At 43.0% G+C, this 17,822-nt stretch overlaps 1 protein-coding gene across 6 annotated transcripts in view; it reads left to right on the forward strand.

Moving 5' to 3' along the window:
• LHFPL6 (LHFPL tetraspan subfamily member 6) overlaps nt 1–17,822 on the forward strand; it is a 254,444-nt gene that overhangs the window by 224,646 nt on the left and 11,976 nt on the right. For all 6 annotated transcript variants that reach the window (XM_049701088.1, XM_033410105.2, XM_033410107.2 and 3 more), the window contains one exon: nt 570–668. In XM_049701088.1, coding sequence (XP_049557045.1) covers nt 570–668 — 99 coding nt within the window. The remainder of the gene's footprint in view (nt 1–569; nt 669–17,822) is intronic.

Here is a 17,822-nt window from a genome sequence, read left to right on the forward strand (position 1 = left end):
TGAGCCATGGCCGCTGAGCCTGCGCGTCCGGAGCCTGTGCTCCGCAATGGGAGAGGCCACAACAGTGAGAGGCCCGCGTACCACCAAAAAAAAAAAAAATTTGATGATGCTGAAACATTCTATTTTGATTCTTAAATTGGAAAAAGCAATCTAATGAATGATGATGCATAACCCATGAGGCCCTTTTGCTGGCTCTCGAATTACTTGTTTACATGGATTGAGGGTGGAATGGGTTGGCTTTTTACAAGAGTGATTAAAAGGGCTTCTGGTTTGTACTCCCTAAACAGGATTTGCAAGGCTTTTAATGCTTTAAAAGGGGAAGTTGGAACCAAACTGAGCTGTCTGTCAAGGTTGTTCTTCCCACCTCCCACCCCCTTTTAAGCAGACTTGGAATTGTTCTTGGAATTAAACTGAACTTAGGTCACTAAAGGGAGCTTGTCTGGTGCTTTCCCAAAAGTAGACCCCATGTTCCATTGTCACATTGCCTATATTGATTTCTTCTCCCTTGTACCTTTATCTAGGGCTGCAGAGGGGCATTGCTAAAGTCCCGTTGTCTTTTCTCTTTGCAGGCCTGTTGATCGGTGCTGGCTGTGCCCTGTACCCCCTGGGCTGGGACAGTGAGGAGGTCCGGCAGACTTGTGGCTACATTTCTGGCCAGTTTGACCTGGGTAAGTTCTCTTCATGCATAGTACTCCTTTTAGAAGAGAAGCTTCTCTGATCTTTCATAGAAGGAGAAGGTGGAAAAGGGATGGGGAAGAAAAACGCATCCCAGGATTGGAGCCAGCAGTCATGTGTAACAATACACATACATTCATTTATTCAACTGTTTAGTAAAGAGCTATGTATAATCTACTGTTGGCCTGTACTGTGGGAAGTACTGTAGATACAAAGAAAAGAAATGGTCCTTGCTATGAGGAGTTAATATTCATTCATTCAAAATCATATATTTGAGTCATTTCATGCACTAAAAGTAACTCTCTCTGTGGAATTCACTGTCTATTGGAGAAGATAAAGCAAGTACTATGATCAAGAAGATGACAGTCAGTGCTAAGGAATCTAAAGCACTTTCACTCCAGGGTAATACACAGCTTTGTGAAAGAGATGGGAATGGAGCTGGGTCTTAAAGTGACCCTGTGGATCATGTGGCAGGCAAGGATTACAGTTCAGCAAAGCACAGGGGAGGGATGAAGAAAGCTCGTCAGGGGACCATAGAGACCCAGGAAACAGGGTCTGTGATCAAGTAGGCCACAGTTCACACCTTGATGAAGGGCTCATGATTTTTCCTGTGTCCTAATCAGAAAATCTGAGATATCTCTCACTTGTGCGGAGAATGTGTTCTACTTACGTGGCAGCCTATAAAAATGTTTTGCATAATACGACATGGTTTGCACCATTGTAATTTGTAATGGTCAGCTAATATTTCCATTGGTTGAGAAACCTACATTTACTTAACCACTTGCTTATTTCTTTCTAGTTGGGTATTTTGCCTACTCGGTTGGTGTTGCGTAAACATATTGTAAGGAGTAGTTTAATGAATATAAGTCTTCTCTTGACTGAATCATTTTCTTAGGATGTTTTGCTAGAATTGGTGTTAACTAGACCGAAGATTATGAGCCCATAAAACACTTATCGCCAAATGATAGCCAACACATTTTTCCCTAATATATGGATAGACAGATTAAGTTTTTGACAATGAGCGCGTAGTGAGTTACTAACTTAAACATCTATCTGCTTTTCACATTAAATATTTCTCTCTAAGTAGAAAAATTTCGAGGGAACTGGTCTAACGGCAGTATTACTATATCCCAATTCATTTAAAAAATTTTTGTTAGAACTTATCACACACACAAAAAAAGGTACTTCTCTGGCAGTCCAGCGATTAAGACTCCGTGCTCCCACCGCAGGGGGCGCGGGTTCATCCCTGGTCGGGGAACTAATATCCCGCATGCCGCGTGATGCAGCAAAAAATAAATAAATAAAAGAACTTGTAAGAAAAAAATTCTGTTGGATACTGAGAAAAATGGGCAGATGTGATATCATATAAAAAGTCTGCGAATTTGAAAATGAAGCAATTTTTTGTTGACTCAATGGATGACAAACACCTGCTTCCCTCAAAATACTACTGGCTCTTTGGGTAGAGGAGATGGTGCCTGAAATACCACCCAATTTGCATGGATAAAAAAATAAGAGATTTCCCTCTGCCCATTCTTCCCTCATTGAAGGCGAAGCCGTCCTAAGGCTAGATTGGTTTGTGATTGTTGTAAATGCAGAGAAGGGGAAAATGCTGGCACAAAGTTAACCGCTAGCCTATCCTTTTTTTTTATTGGAAAGCAAACTGTGTCCAGGGGAGATATTGCAATACAGTGTTTGGCATTTTTCTTTCTCTGGTATTTGAGGGATTCTCTGCTGTTTCACACAGGCCTCAACTTGGTTAGAATCCTGTTCTTGCTGGTGTCTTGCTGTTGTGTTTTGCCATATTAATTAGCAGGTTATAATGAAACTCAGATCCTGTTTTCGCTACTGCACCCCAGGATTTTACAGCTTCTCAGCATTGAGGATTAAAAATTTGAATGTCAAAATTAACGTTAAAAACAAAACACTTGCCTCTTTCTTTGCTAGTGATGATAATTTTCTTATGTTATAAACTCACTAAAGCCGTTTTAGCAACCTTAAAATTACAGCGTTGTTTTAATTTTGGCCTTTTTAGTTTTAAATTTCTCTTAGATTGGATGATGAGAAAAAAAATCAAAACTGGCATTATCTACAGATAAGATGAGTTCTGGGTCCCCTGAAGAAGTATTTTGGCTTTATCGAGTTCCATTTCTCCAGGTTACTATTAATTTTTCAGACTCTGTGATCTTTTCTTCCTAAAGAAGGACCTAAAGGGAAACCGTGGCATAGAGATGTCACCACACGTCTCCCACCGAACTTCCTGTGTTTTCTGTCTTTACTGTTCTCTGGAACACTGATGAGAGCTGAACTTCAGGGAGTGAGTGAACTCAGAGATTACGGAGCAAACTTGAATAGCCTAGGGCTGGGTTGGGAGCCGCCCTGTGCGTGGGAGGGTGAGGTTCTCTGGAAGGATGACTCTGTAGCCCGGTGTTAGTGGCGTACGCGCTGCTAGCCGTGGCCGTACCGTCTTACCGTCTCTGCCACTTCTGAGAATCTGAGCTTGTTTCTGCACCTCTCCATAGACAGCGTGTGGATGAATCTTTCCTCCCGAGGGTTGGGCAGTGTTAATGTTATTAAGGTTCACGGCCTCCTTATAGTGGAATGTGGGTCAACTTCTTGGCGTGCCGTTAGTGAGCTGTGATTGCTGTCTTTAGAGCAGGGGTCCCCAGCCTGTTAGGAACCGGACCGCACAGCAGGAGGTGGGCGGCAGGCCAGTGAGTGAAGCTTCATCTGCCGCTCTCCATCGCTCCCCGTTGCTCACATTACCGTCTGAACCATTCCCCGCCCCCCATCCGAGGAAAATTTTTCAGGAAACCAGCCCCTGGTGTCAAAAAGGTTGGGGACCGCTGCTTTAGAGCGTATCCCAAAAGAAATCATCGTTGCTTTTGTTCCCACTTTGGCAGATCATTTAAGGAGTGCATTCATTCAATTATTCAACAAAGGAATATTTATAGGGTGCTTTCGATGTGCCAGGCCTTGTGCAAGGTGCTGGGGACATGGCATCAGGAACGAATTTAAAAAGACACTATTGCGGAGCAGCTGGGCCCATGAGCCACAACTACTGAGCCTGCGCGTCTGGAGCCTGTGCTCCGCAGCAAGAGAGGCCGCCATAGCGAGAGGCCCGCGCACCGCGATGAAGAGTGGCCCCCGCTCGCCACAACTAGAGAAAGCCCTCGCACAGAAACGAAGACCCAACACAGCCAAAAATAAATAAATAAATTAAAAGACACTATTTATTCCCCTCATGGGACTTAAAAACTAACAGGAAAGGCACATATACTTAAATATATAAATATATGTGTGTGTGTGTGTGTGTGTGTGTGTGTATACACACACATATATATATATATGGAAAGTGTGTTATAAAGGGTCAGGCACTGTAATGGACACTGTGGTTGTCTTGCCAATATTATTCCACTCTCGTTGGTCTGTCTAAGCCAGAGTTTGGCAAATGTTTCTATAAAGAGCCAGAGTCAGATCATGAATATTTTCAGCTGTGTAAGCCATATGGCCAAGTACGTGGTAAGACAGTTCCTATATGAATGGGTGTGGCTGTGTCCCAATAAAACTTTATTTACACAAATGGGTAGTGGAGCTGTAGTTTGAGACCCCTGACCTCAAGCAAAGCGTCCCCCTGTTGTGCCAGAAATGTCTTCATTCCATTTGTGCTCATTTATCGATTCCTTCAGCCGGTCAGGATATAGGACAGTCCAAGACTTTGCACCGAGCAGCCCCATCCAGTTATCCTAGGATCCCTTGTAAATACTACCATTTTCTTGTTGTGTCATGTTGCGACGTAAGGTGTGAAAAGCACCATTAATTAAGCTTGGGCATCCCACCTCTTAGCACTAGCATGGAAAGCTTAAGCTCATTTGGGCGAGTGAGACTGGAGATGTTTCCAGAGGCTTCTGAGAAAGATGGAATCACACGCCTAAGGAAGAGGCATCAGAAGCCATGGTCTCCCTCCCTCTGGCAGCCACCCCTGACAAGGTGGAATAGCAGGAAGGAGCAGGCCGCAGGGCAGGGGCGGGCAGAGAAACCAGCCTGTGGGCAGGCATCCCTAGAATTTCCAGCCTTGCTGACACACAGTAATTCATTTCCTTACAGGGTAAAGATTGAGGCAGGCCTTCTCTTACTTGCAGCCCAAAGCAGCCCGGTTGGTATTTCATTTAGTTGCTATTTCACCATTCGGGGGGCCCTGACCTCACCTGGGTGCTCCTTAAGGAGGTATTATTTTTAGCTGAGCCCTCAAGGCTGTAGAGGATTTCGGTAGGTAAAGAGTGAACGTGGGCGTGTTTTAGGGTGACAGGGAGGTAGGTTGCAGGCAGGTCAGGGAGAAGAGCCGGGAAGGAGCCTGATTACGCACCAGAGGGGGTGGGAATCCTTATGGGGGCTAGGAAGGGCCTCGCGGGAAAGAGCATTTAAACTGAGTCCAAAAATATGAGTACTGTTTAGGCAAGGAAGGGACTACGTAAAAAGCTTACATTTGTGGTTGTAACATAACGTGGTGGGAGCCTAATAGAATCTACTTTTTTAAATGCCTTCTTTCCTTAGAAAGGCACTTGGGGGAGAGTTTGTTTTATGTTCATCAAAAACAGCTTTATCAGGCTATTGATTATTTCTCAAGCATTTTCATATCTCATCAAGTCCCGAGCCTTGAAGCAATTTTGCAAAAATAACCACTTTCACAAATCAAAGACTGTTACTCTGCTTACCTTTAGATCACACTTATTTATGAGGAAGCCAGGGGCAGGTTTGAATTCACACATTTTCAAAACAGGGCAACAAGAATTTAAAGCACGCTGCGTAATGAATTTCTAACTTCCCCCACTGAAATGGTATAGCTCGCCTTGACAGTCGTTCTCAACCTTGAGCATTGGAATCAGAGGTAGGCTGGTTGAGAGGACCTTGAGCATTGGAATCAGAGGTAGGCTGGTTGAGAGGATAGATTTTTAGTTTCTATGCCTTGGATATTATGCTTCTCTCATCTGTGTTTCAAACAAGGATCCCCGGTGATGCAGGTATAAGTGGTCAGCGACCATCCTTTTTTAAAAAAGCCTTAATTTATATAGAAAAATTAATTTTTTGTATCTTGCTGGAATTTAGTTTAACAAACATTCATTCATTTTGTTTTATATAAATTAGGAGGCTTTAACTTTAGGTTACGAAAATCTGATGACAACTGGCTTAAACAAAGAAGACATTTAAGATCCCTTATTACAGGCCAGAGCCTGTAGGTGAACTTTAGACTTGACTGAGCCAGGGGCTCAAAGATGTTGTCCATCTCAAAGTCCTTCATCCTGAGGCTAGTTCTCCCCTTGGTCGGAAGAGGACTGCATTTGGCACTTGTGTCTCTAAGCATCCTTGTTCATGTCAAATAGGCGAGGGCGAGCTTCTCCCCCCGTAATGGAATAAAAGTCTCTCTCCTCGGTCTAGCTGGACCAATTTGTCACGTGCCCATCTTGAATGAATAGCTGCTGTCAGGCAATACCATGTACGGACTGGCTTCTTGCGGCCCAGCATGGATGTGTTCAGAGTTTTACAGAACCAGATTTACTGAGAAGTAGTGACATTTGTAAGTGGAAGATGAGGCTGAGAGGAGAAAAGGCATCTCAGTCTCTATCTTTTGTCAGACTTTGGTGCTCTGTGCTCCTTCTGTCATGAAGTCCATGGTTGTGGACAAAGGGACAGTAATGGTTTGTGCTGTGCAAGTGGTAACCATAATGGTCCTCTTTATTAATTTTTAAGAGAACAAAACAGTATAAGTGATAAGAATAATACATAGTGTAGCACAGCATCTTCACGGAATAAAAGCCCAGTAGATGTTTGCTGTTATTATTCACATTGTTTGTACAGGACCACTTTTAATGAATATTTGCTGATAATCTCTATTCTTCCTTTATATTCCATGCCAGCAAGTTGGGATTTGTACATTAAGCATAAGGGCTTTATCATCAGGTTGTCCAGTTGATTTAATTCATGCCTCAGAGATATTTTCATCCACCAAAGACTTTTCTAACTATATCCTTATGATCAAAAGTAGAGTTTCAATTAATTTGTCTTGCTAATTTGCCAAGTACATTTGAGTAATTACTGATTTCACTTTGCTATTTAATTTGATTGAGAAGCCATCATGTTTCCTGTCCTTGAAATTATGCTCTTGGCTTCTCAAGAACAGTACCATAAACTCGGAAAGCTCAGAACCTCTCAGTGTCAGAAAAGATGAGAGTCTGTTTCTTCCAGATTTTCATGCCAGTGAAGAAATCTCTTCTCTGATCTGAGCAATGACCATTGCACATCTCTTTGGACACGTCTCCTTGAGCTCTTTGACTCCTGACTCGTGTTTTCTCTCTTCTCAAATCAAACTGCACTTGAAAAAAAAAAAATGATTGGCAAGCTATGGCGGGGTCAGTGGGCCAAAATGGGAACGAAAGTAGAAAATTTCTTTTTTGAGCTTTCTCAAGCTTGGCGTTAGTGGGTGTTTCTGAAGCTGAGTGACCCAGTTTTCCTGATGTCCACAGAGAAGCTTCTATTTTTGCAGCCAATAACAGGAGAAGCTGCTCTCAGCTGCTGTGATATTGAATAAAACGAGCATCCCTTTGGTCAGAAGTGAGAAGACTCCTGTGGCTTACGTGGACTTTTGAGGCTGCTTCATGCAGACCAAGCGAAGGCTTTGCCCAGGGGCTGCAGCCGTCTGAGCTGTGCGGGAGCCGGGCTGGCCTGCTAGGTGCTCCCAGAGAGCAGCAGGCAGCATCTGTTGCTCGGTTTGGGAAGAGACCCCTAACGCTTGATGCGTTTCTGGTCATTGCTTAAAGGTAATTGATGATACTATGATGAGACTGCGATTTGGGAGACTGGTTAGAGGTAAGGTGTTGAATATGCATTGAGATTTAGCCAAAGGTAAAGTCTTTAAAGCAGTGATGATTTCCCGCCTCCTCCATGGCTATCATCTGGAACGGTTCCAAACTTTTGACACTTAAGTGCTAATCACTGGAAATCACTTAGAAGGTCCAGCATGAGCCTATATTCCTTCACTCAGCTCTAGTGCAGGAGGGTGACAGAGGGAAGCCGGGCAGCTGCTGTGAGTTAAACCAAGACCTAAACTGGTAGGCCTGGGGGGACCCGTGAGAACATTCTGGAAGGTGATGCTGGAAAGGATGCTGGGAAACTGCCCCAGGCAGAGGAAGTCCAACTTGGCTGGTGATGAAGTGACGGAGCCAAGTGTCTGGGCACCTCCAAGGAAAAAACAATCAGCTTTGCTGGTCACTCAGCTTTCCTAGGGGCCTCATTTTCAGGAGATGAAGGATTTTCTGTGTTCATTTCAGAAAGTAGGGAGAAAAATCAATTCATTTCAGGGGCGTAAATTCAACCCGCCCATTCCTGGGACCATGACAATAACATTAGAGCATGAACATTTCCACTTTAAGTTATAGCTGAGTAAATGCCTCTGATCCTGCTTTAGGAAAAAGCACCCCATTCTGTATAATCATAGATCCAATTCTATCTGCTTCCCTAAACACATCTTTGCAGGTCCCTATGGGACAGGATTTTTGCAACTTTGGTGCCTATCGCAGTGTTTGGCTCATAGCAGTATTTAACAGACATATTTATTTATTCAACAAATATTTATTAAGCACATTCTAGGTTCCAAAAATTGTGCCAGATACTTAGAATAAAATTATGAATTAGATAGATATGATTCTTACCTGCGCGTCACATATCTGCTGTCTACTCAATGGTTAAAAGAAGGGAGAGAGGGAGGCTGAGAGAGAAAAGGAAGGAAGAGAGAAGATAAAAAGGATGAAACCCTATGGCTCATTTTTGACCACTAGAAAGGCAGCTGCTATCATGTTTCTGTATCTACTTGGCCACTGGTGTCCTGGTGAGAATCATGACATTACTCTCTAAGGGACTAATGGCTTAACCATCTCCTAGAAGGTAATCAAGTTCAGGGTCATAGTTTAAAAAACCAAAAGCCCTGGTAGATGAAAGAAGAAATTGCTTTAAATCTTTGCTTCCTAACGTCTTTTTTGGTCTGGTTATTTTAGAGCAGGATCTTGCCCATTGTTGTATCCGTGCCTTTTAAACACCTGAAGTGGCTTGCAGTGATTTGCAGCGGTGGAATTCAGCGCTAGTGGAAGAAAGGAAATGTGCTTAGAAAACCTGCAGGAGATGAGAAATATGATTCTTCCCAGTAGTGTGGTGGCCATATCTTAATATTGAGATATTAGGAAATATTAAGATATGGCCACCAAACTATTGGGAAGAATATGTGAGTCTGTCTTTTAAAGATGCTTCTTCATTTTTTTTCAATGTTATCCTTTTCTAAAAACAAAAAATGATATACCTGAGTGGTGTGCCATTTTAGACTCAGTTTACGGAAGGAAGTTTAGGAGATTGAACTGGTTCATTCTCGTTATTCTTTTGTATTATGTGCTCTTTACTATTTCCTAGTATGTTTCGTTTGAATATTAATCTGGGGGTAGAAATGCACTAACACTAAATCTAACGGGTTTTGATGTTTTAGATCCTCTCTCAGGAAGGAACTTTGTTTAATCGATTATGTTAACAATGACTATGAGAAGCAGCAATGAAGACAAATTGGCTACATGAACATCATCTTGAATAAATATGTAGATTTATTAAGTGTTTCTAATAGTTAAGGATTTAGGGATAAATCTATTAATTAAAAAGAAGAATCTACTGCCCACCCCCAACATCCCAAGCTGACAGTTCCTTCTGATAATGTAATACAACCCCTTTGGGAAATCTCCTACCAGCTCCCTGCCCTCAAGGAGATTACAGTTGAGAGATTTCACACAGATTTGTCTTAGACCATCCTCCTATCTAATTATCTATTCGTTCCGACTAGTAACACTGAGGAAAGACGTTTCACTGATGTTCCTGGGAGATGTGTCTGTATGAACGTTAGAGGAGAGTTCTTTCAAATCTTTGTATTGTGCCTCTTAATCTTGGGAGACATATTTCTGCCCCAGAATTGAGAATTCACATTACTGTGTTAACTCCTCTGTTAGTGACCTTCCTGTGGGTTTTTGCTTTTGTTCTGTAATAGAAATAGAAGATAGAACTCTTAACAGGTCTCCTGTGAGGAAAGGGTCATTGGTAAGCATTATTGATTAATAACCCATCAAAAGTGGTTTTAGAATAAAACCAAAAATGTAACAAAGTAATCAAAGGGCTGATCTGACATTTCACCTGATTTTTAACCTGCTAGAATGTTGACAAAAACTAATTAATACAGAGAATTTGTAGAGTAAAACGCATTTATCAGATCTTTTCAGAAAATTCTGTACAAATGAGTTATTCCAGATAAATGAATTTTCCTCTTAAAGGAAAAAACATGGACTGGATTTGAATCTCCGTTTCACTCCCCAAGAGCTGTTTGATTCTGGGCAAGTTATTTGAGCTCTCAGAACTTCAGTTCTTCAGTCTCTAAAAGAAGATAACAGTACCTGCTTCACCTGCCTGTTAAAAGGATCGAAGCGGGTAGTGGAAGATGCTTTTGCACATGAAGACGTACAGATAAATATGAGTTCCTCCTTGCTGCCTTAAACACCAACACATTTCCTGCTTTAATCATGTTGGAAAAGTTTGAGGATGTATCGTATACTTTTCCATCGCTTTAGCCAGAATATATAAAAGATAAACAAGACTTAAAAAAAAAATCATTAGCGGCTATGCTGTCATACGAAGTCATCCCCAAGAGCCATGGACATTTGTTGAGTGATTTGCCCTTTTACTAAATAACCAAGACTGAAAAAACTTTGAGTTCTTTCTGCTTTTTTTGTAGTTGTTTTGCAAGAGTTTTATGTCACCCTGTCAGCGATTATTCATTGCAGTTATTAATTACCCCTTTCTCTCCTGTTCCTTCACTTCTAATCTGTGTCCTTTCTCAAGTCATCATACATCATCTTAGAAGCATGCTTTAAAAAAACACAGTTCAGCTCTGTTTCTGTGCACTGTGCATCTCTGAGGCACTGATTTTTGTATGTTCTGGACAGGGTTTTTTTTCCACCTCTTGATTTGGGATCATGCTTTGGATAGCTGCTACGGGATATCTTAGTACGTAAGCTGCTTGGGTTAGCAACTGGGTGTTTTGATGACACTGGTAATTGAGTTCAATGTTACAGTAACCCTTGTTCTAGGGATGAGTTTTAACTTGAGGTCTCCGGACCGTTCAAGAAACCCAAAGTCCATCCATCAACAGGCTTCAGGGAATTTGTTACCCCACTGAAAACTGTGCAAAGTTTATATACTTGCACATATGTGCTTTTTTCTGGAAAGAGTATTCATAGTTTTTATTTATTATTCAAGTGGATTCCTGGCACGTGAAGACTCAGAGCCTGTGGTAAGCAGCATTTGGAAGTCTGACACTGGAAAGCTTTGAAACCTGAATTCTAGACCTAGTCTCCCAACAATCCTCAAATCTCCCCAGGAAGCTGGAAAGCCATTGGGTTCCTCTGACTTGATTTCATTATCTACCAAAGTGTTTGTCAGAGGGAGGTTATAGGGAGAAACATCTCTACTTGCAATAGGCATTGTTGCAAATAAATACTCCCATACACCAATTCTAATTTGAAATCGTACCTGTGAAAATGAGCGTTCAACCTTCCTAAGGAATGGAAGATGCTTCCACTTAGAATCCTAACCAGGTTCTTTAGTGGGCAGTCCTCCACCATGCCTGGGGAGCACGTTGTTCTGAACTGTCTTTTCAAAGATGTTTGTATAGTGAGCAGCCTTGGAAGACAGTGCCTCCTGCTGGAGCGGAGGACAGGTGTTATTTATTGTTTCCTGTAATAACGTCTCCCTCTGGGGCAAAGTGTGGGTGGATTCGCTTGCAGCCTGTTATAAAAAAAAGTGGGGATCCGTAAGCTTAGGATTCCTTAACGGTGACACAAACTCACTGAGTGTACTGCATCAGCCCCTGTGGGATGGAGTCTTCGCCAGATGTGAAGCTCGTGCTGGTTGCTGTGCTGAGGGTAATAATCCAGTCCCCCATCTCCGATCCAGAAGCCTCCTAGCTTTTGCCAGCATCCATGAAAGTGGGGCAGGCTAACTGGTTAGCTTACAAGTAGAATAAAATCTCAGATTCTTCGAAGTTCTTAAGACCACTGTTATGATGCCTGTCATTCATTTAAAAATACTTTCGAATAGACAGACTGAGATGTGTGTGTGAGTTATAGGAAGTCACAGCTCAGGTTCAGATCCAGAGTGGAAGCTCAAGGCTACTATTACCCATATCTCGACCAACACCAGAAGCCTCACTAGTAGTATAGCCATGGTCAGAAATGGATTTTAATAGTGCAATTGGTGTTTTATTATTAAAACTGGTGTTTTAATGGTGGACTTGGATTTTAATGGTGGAATTGGTGTTCTACTTATTAGCATGATAAATGTTAAAAATGGACTGTCATCGGTGAAATTAAAGATATTCAAGATTGGGCTTCCCTGGTGGCGCAGTGGTTGAGAGTCTGCCTGCCGATGCAGGGGACACGGGTTCGTGCCCCAGTCCGGGAAGATCCCACATGCCGCGGAGCGGCTGGGCCCGTGAGCCATGGCCGCTGAGCCTGCGCGTCTGGAGCCTGTGCTCTGCAACGGGAGAGGCCACAGCAGTGGGAGGCCCGCATACCGCAAAAAAAAAAAAAAAAAAAAAAGATATTCAAGAGTATGGATTGGCTTAAAGAGCTGGAGATACTCCCTGTACTTACAGGAAAGGATTTAAACAGCCATCCAGGCATATAGCCATTATTCTAAGTCTGAAAGATATTTAAAATATTTAACAACCAGTGTGTCATGGGCCCTGACTATAATCCAAACCAAAACAAATGCTGGAGCTCCCAAGGGGCCCTGCTCGGCCAGGCACTAGCTTTTTGACTCCTGGGACATAGGATTCCCCAGGGTTCCCTAGACCAGAGGAGCGAGGGGCCAGGGGGGCGTGTGGAGAGCTTGGCTCAGTGGCTGTGTGTGCACCAGTGCGGTGATACGTATTTTCGTATTTTGAACAATGAGAACAGCTTTACTACAGCACTCCAGCTGTGCCCGTTCTGTCCTTAGGAATGGCAGTCAGAGCTTGATCATCCCTAAGGACTCCATTTCTAGTCTTTGGTTCAGAGGATTTGGGGTTATTTGTTGCCAGAAGGAACAGAATTCTTCCCGGGACCTTGCTTCATTTGCCTCCAGTGTGTCTTCCATGCAAGATGGTAGCCCAATCACTTAAAATGAGAGGCAGCTAGGATGTAACTAGCTCTCAGAACAGGTTGCTGAGCTGACGTGTGCCTGCTGTTTGATAAGTTTGTTTAACAAGTGTCGGTATGTGGAGCAGGATGTGGTCTGAGACCCGTTTCATTATAACTTGGAAATGAGGTTGTTGGAGAGTAGCTACGCCTCACCATCCCTCTTGCTTCTTCAGTGTAATTTACCAGAGTCTCAAGGTTGTGCTTGACCAAACTGGATGAAGTCCGTTCCCAAGAGCTACCTTACAAGCAAGGAGCGATCATCAAGGGAACCCTCTGGACCGAGGGCAGCTACCCAAGATCAAAGCAGCCCTTGCGGCCACACATTTCCATTTCACTGGATACAGAGACTATATTCAGAGGCTGCTCGGTGGCCGATGAAAGCGTGACAGGTGCAAACGGGAGGGTAGATAAAATGCCATCCGGCTGGAAACCGGCACCTCTTCACGTGGGATTGTTGGAAGATTGGTGGCAGGCACAGGCCATACTGGGAAGCAGCAATTAGAGACAGCCTGGGTCCTTTCACACTCATCCGTGAGTCAAAGGAGCTGAATTTCAGGTAGTTTCAGCCTTTATAAATGGCAGCTATAGAAAGAAACCAAAGGATAATCTTTATCGCCAGGCACTGAATAAGGCACCGCTGGTTATCTCAGCCACCTCCACATGGAGTTGGGATTCTGTGTCAGTTCACAGCATGAGCACAAAGGCCAGTGGTACACATTCTGTGTATGGGGCCAATGTGTGTGCCGTATCATCTGAACAACGGCATTATCTCTAGTGAAACTTTTAGGGTGGATCCGGTGCTGAGGGGCAAGAACTAATAAACCAGCGCGCCGGCAGAGACTCAGCTGGCCAGACTGGACAAAACGTAAACCGTCTTTATGGGTAAATCGTGCAAATGTATAGTAACAAAACTATCCACCGGGCTGTGCAACAGAGGTCCATTTGATTGGTGTGATCATAAGAATTCAGATGCTGCTGCACTCACCCTACTTTTCTGAACTTCAGCTGAAATGTAATCACTTTTCTGAAGGCACCGGGGTATTTTTATTTCTCTTGCTGTTCCTCTGTTTTGTGGGAGTGCTGTGTAGGCAAGGCACCTCTGCCACCATTTTCGTGGTTATGTGATTCTGACAGGGGTTTCAGGATAAGATGATGCAGCGCCCTGATTTAGTGTAGAGTTTAGAAGGAAGGACCCTGGATGGATCTGACATGAAAGAAAGCAATGAGCAAGTTTGGTGTGGTACACAAGGGAGACCCCTGGGTGCCCAGGTGCGAGTGGAAGTGAAGAAGCATCAGTTCCCAGGCAGCCACGCCCAGCAAAGTCACCTGGTGTTCTAGTTCTCAGAGCTTCCAGTTTCTCTGATGGCCCCATCTCGGCTCTGTTCTCTATCTCACGTAACACTGCTCCTTTTCTGTGAAATTGTGATAAAATATATATAGCATAACATTTACCATTTTGATCATTTTAAAGTATACAATTCAATGGCATTAAGTACATTCACAATGTTGTGCAACCCTCCGCACTATCTGTTTCCAGAGCTTTTTCATCATCCCAAATAGCACCTATACCCATTAAATAATAACTCTCCATTGTCTCCTACCTCCCGCCCCTGGTAACCACTCTGCTGCTTTCTGTCTCTATGAATTTGCCTCTTCTAGGCTCCTCATGTAGGTAGAATCATGCAATATCTGTCCTTTTGTGTCTGGCTTCTTGCACGTAGCAAAATGTCTTCCAGGTTCCTCCGTCTTGTAGCATTCACCCCTTTTTAAGGCTAGATAACAGCCCACTGTGGACGGACCACGTTTTGTTTCTCCATTCATCTAACCCTGCTCATTTGTATCTAGAGCTGTTTTCACACTAGTGATTTACTTAAATGGACATGAAGTCCATACGTCTCAATGTACTGGTTTGCTGTTAAAAGAGGTTGTTGCTTTGCTTTTTGTCCCCTCACAACTTTGTAATGATTGCTTTAGCTATGTGAAATTAACTTTAAATGTGCAAGCAGGTAATTGCGTAGTGCAGAAACTTATTACCCAAATAGGACTAGATTTTTGGTTAAGAATAACCCAGCATCAGCACCCCGCTTTAGATTGGGACCTGGGAAATGTTCCATTAGAAACAAAGAGAAAGACTCTCCTACTGAAGAGAACACGTTCGAAAGATCTGGGAAGGTCACTTTAGTCTCCCGGGCCACAGGGTGCTCATCAGTGAAATACAGATGACCTAGATCGAGAATCCACAAACTATGAGACAAATCTGTTCTGCCTGTTTTTTAAATAAAGTTTTATTGGAACACATTTATGCTCGTGTGTTTACTCTGTGTCTGTGACTGCTTTGGACCTAAAATATTTACTCTCTGGCCCTTTTGAGAAAAAGGTTGCCAACCCTTGATCTAGATGGTCCTTTTCCAGTATCCCTTTGACTCTAAAATCTGTGATGATGTGCTAGGTGGCAGAAGGAGTGAAGAAAGAGTAAAGTCAAAAGGACACAGAAATGGAGGTTGACGCACTGGCTCTTGACGAGGCTTGAATGTAAAAATGCCTCTGTCCTGTTCAGGTTTAATCCGTTTACTGTAGTCCTCATTCCTCCCGCCTTCCTGTCTTGCCTCAAGCACCCACGGCTGGAGCTGCCTGGGGACGACTTTGATCGCCCATTAAAATCCCTATGGGGCTTCCCTGGTGGCGCAGTTGTTGAGAGTCCGCGGGCCGATGCAGGGGACGTGGGTTCGTGCCCCGGTCCGGGAGGATCCCACATGCCGCGGAGCGGCTGGGCCCGTGAGCCATGGCCACTGAGCCTGCGCGTCCGGAGCCTGTGCTCCGCAGTGGGAGAGGCCACAGCAGTGAGAGGCCCGCATACCGCAAAAAAAAAAAAAAATCCCTATGATCTTTCTCTTTTGGAGCACATACTTAGCTTGTGTGAACCTTCTATATATCAGTTGGAAAACCCTTTTCTTTCGGTAGGAAGGAAAGAGTGTATAACCCCTACATCTTCCCAGGCCCAAGGAATTTTGTGGAGGAAAATCGGTCCTCTGTGCCCAGGTGCTGCTCTGTTCTCCCCCAGGGAACATCCTGGAGAAGACGGAGCCCCGTGCTCAGTTTCCTGGGTGTCCTGCACACATAGCCCGTTTCACAGCGTTTCGTGATCCATGCTAAAATGTCCTCCTTATTTAGGTGGGTTAAATCCACAGGCTGTTTGTTTCATTGGCTGTCATGTTTTAATTACACAACAAAAACTGTCATTATGCAGATTTCTCATGTTGCATGCCATAGTTTACCAACGTATTGAGTTCCTGCTCTCTATACTTACAAGTATAAAATTCTCCCACTGGTTTTATTTTAATTAATTAATTAATTTATTTATTTTTGGCCATGCAACATAGCTTACAGGATCTTAGTTCCCCGACCAGGGATTGAACCCCGGGCCCACAGCAGTGAAGTGTGGAGTCCTAACCACTGGACCGCCAGGGAACTTCCCTCCCACTGGTATTATATGCAGATCCTCAACCTATGAAGGGATTACATCCCAATAAACCCATCGTAAGTTGAAAATACCCTGAGTTGAAAATGGATTTACTGCACCTAACCTACCTACCATCAGAGCTTAGCCTGGCCTACTTTAACGTGCTCAGAACACTTACATTAGCCTACAGTTGGGGAACATCATCTAACATAAAACACTTTTTTATAATAAAGTGTTGAATATCTCTTTCAATGTATTGAATACTGTACTGATAGTGAAAAACAGAGTGGTTGTAAGTATATCGGTTGTTCACCCTCGTGATCGCCTGGCCTGTTGGCAGCTGTGCTCACTGCCCAGCATCAAGAAAGGGGATCAGACTGCACATCACTAGCCCCCGGCAAAGACCAAATTCAAAATTCAAAGTACGGTTTCTACTGAATGTGTATTGCGTTCATACTGTCACAAAGTCAAAATATTGTAAGTCGAACCATCGTAAGTCAGGGACCATCTGTATATGTATATATGTGTATATGTGTGCGTGCACATATATCTTTGTGTCTACATCTACATATATAAAGTTTTATATTTATTTCATTTTGGTTTTGAAATGATTTCAGATTTATAGAAAAGTTGCAAAACTAGTACAAAAACTTCTCATATACTCTGCACCCAGATTCCCTTCATGTTAAGTATCGTCATCATATTTGCTTTGTCCTTCTGCCCCTCTGTCTTGCTCCATTATCTCTCCCTCAGACAGGACGCCCCATGCCTAGATACTTAAGTGAATAATTCCTTAAAACAACGTTCCTTTATGTAGTAGTAAAATTATCAAAATTAGGAAATTAACGTTGATACAGTACTTTAATCTACAGATTGATAAATGTGATTATAAAATTACACGTGAGAGAGATGGAATTTATTTTTCTCATAACGGGTATTGTTTGTTCTGAACTTTATTTCTACTTCATGGTTTTCCATTTTCAGAAAAGAACAAACATAAAGTAGTATTTTAAATCTCCACGTGCTCAAAAAGTTTTTTTAAAAAGCTTGCTGTCCAAATCTACACTCTGATATTAGAACTTAAGATTCCAGAAAGTATTCATAATAAAAATAAAAGTGATAATAATAAATCGTAATGTCTTTTCTCCCCTGATGTGTAGTTTGGGGTCAGAACGACCGAACCTTATATCAAGTCCAGCTGCTGTTCTTTTCGTGAATTAGAGCAGCTGTGTAAGTGTGGGACCTCAGATAGGCACTTTCTAGTAAATCCCTAAGTTGATGATGGCTAGCACTGTTTCCATGGGAGACGGTAAATAGTACCTGGGAGAACTCTTTTTTTCTTTATTTCTTAGGTCCTCACCCTAAAGGTGGAGCCAAAAACATGTCTATAGGGACAAGAGAGACACAACAGAGCAAATTAAAATTATGGCTCT

The sequence above is a fragment of the Orcinus orca genome, chromosome 18 (genome assembly GCF_937001465.1).
Source record: "Orcinus orca chromosome 18, mOrcOrc1.1, whole genome shotgun sequence".
Lineage (NCBI taxonomy): Eukaryota > Metazoa > Chordata > Mammalia > Artiodactyla > Delphinidae > Orcinus > Orcinus orca.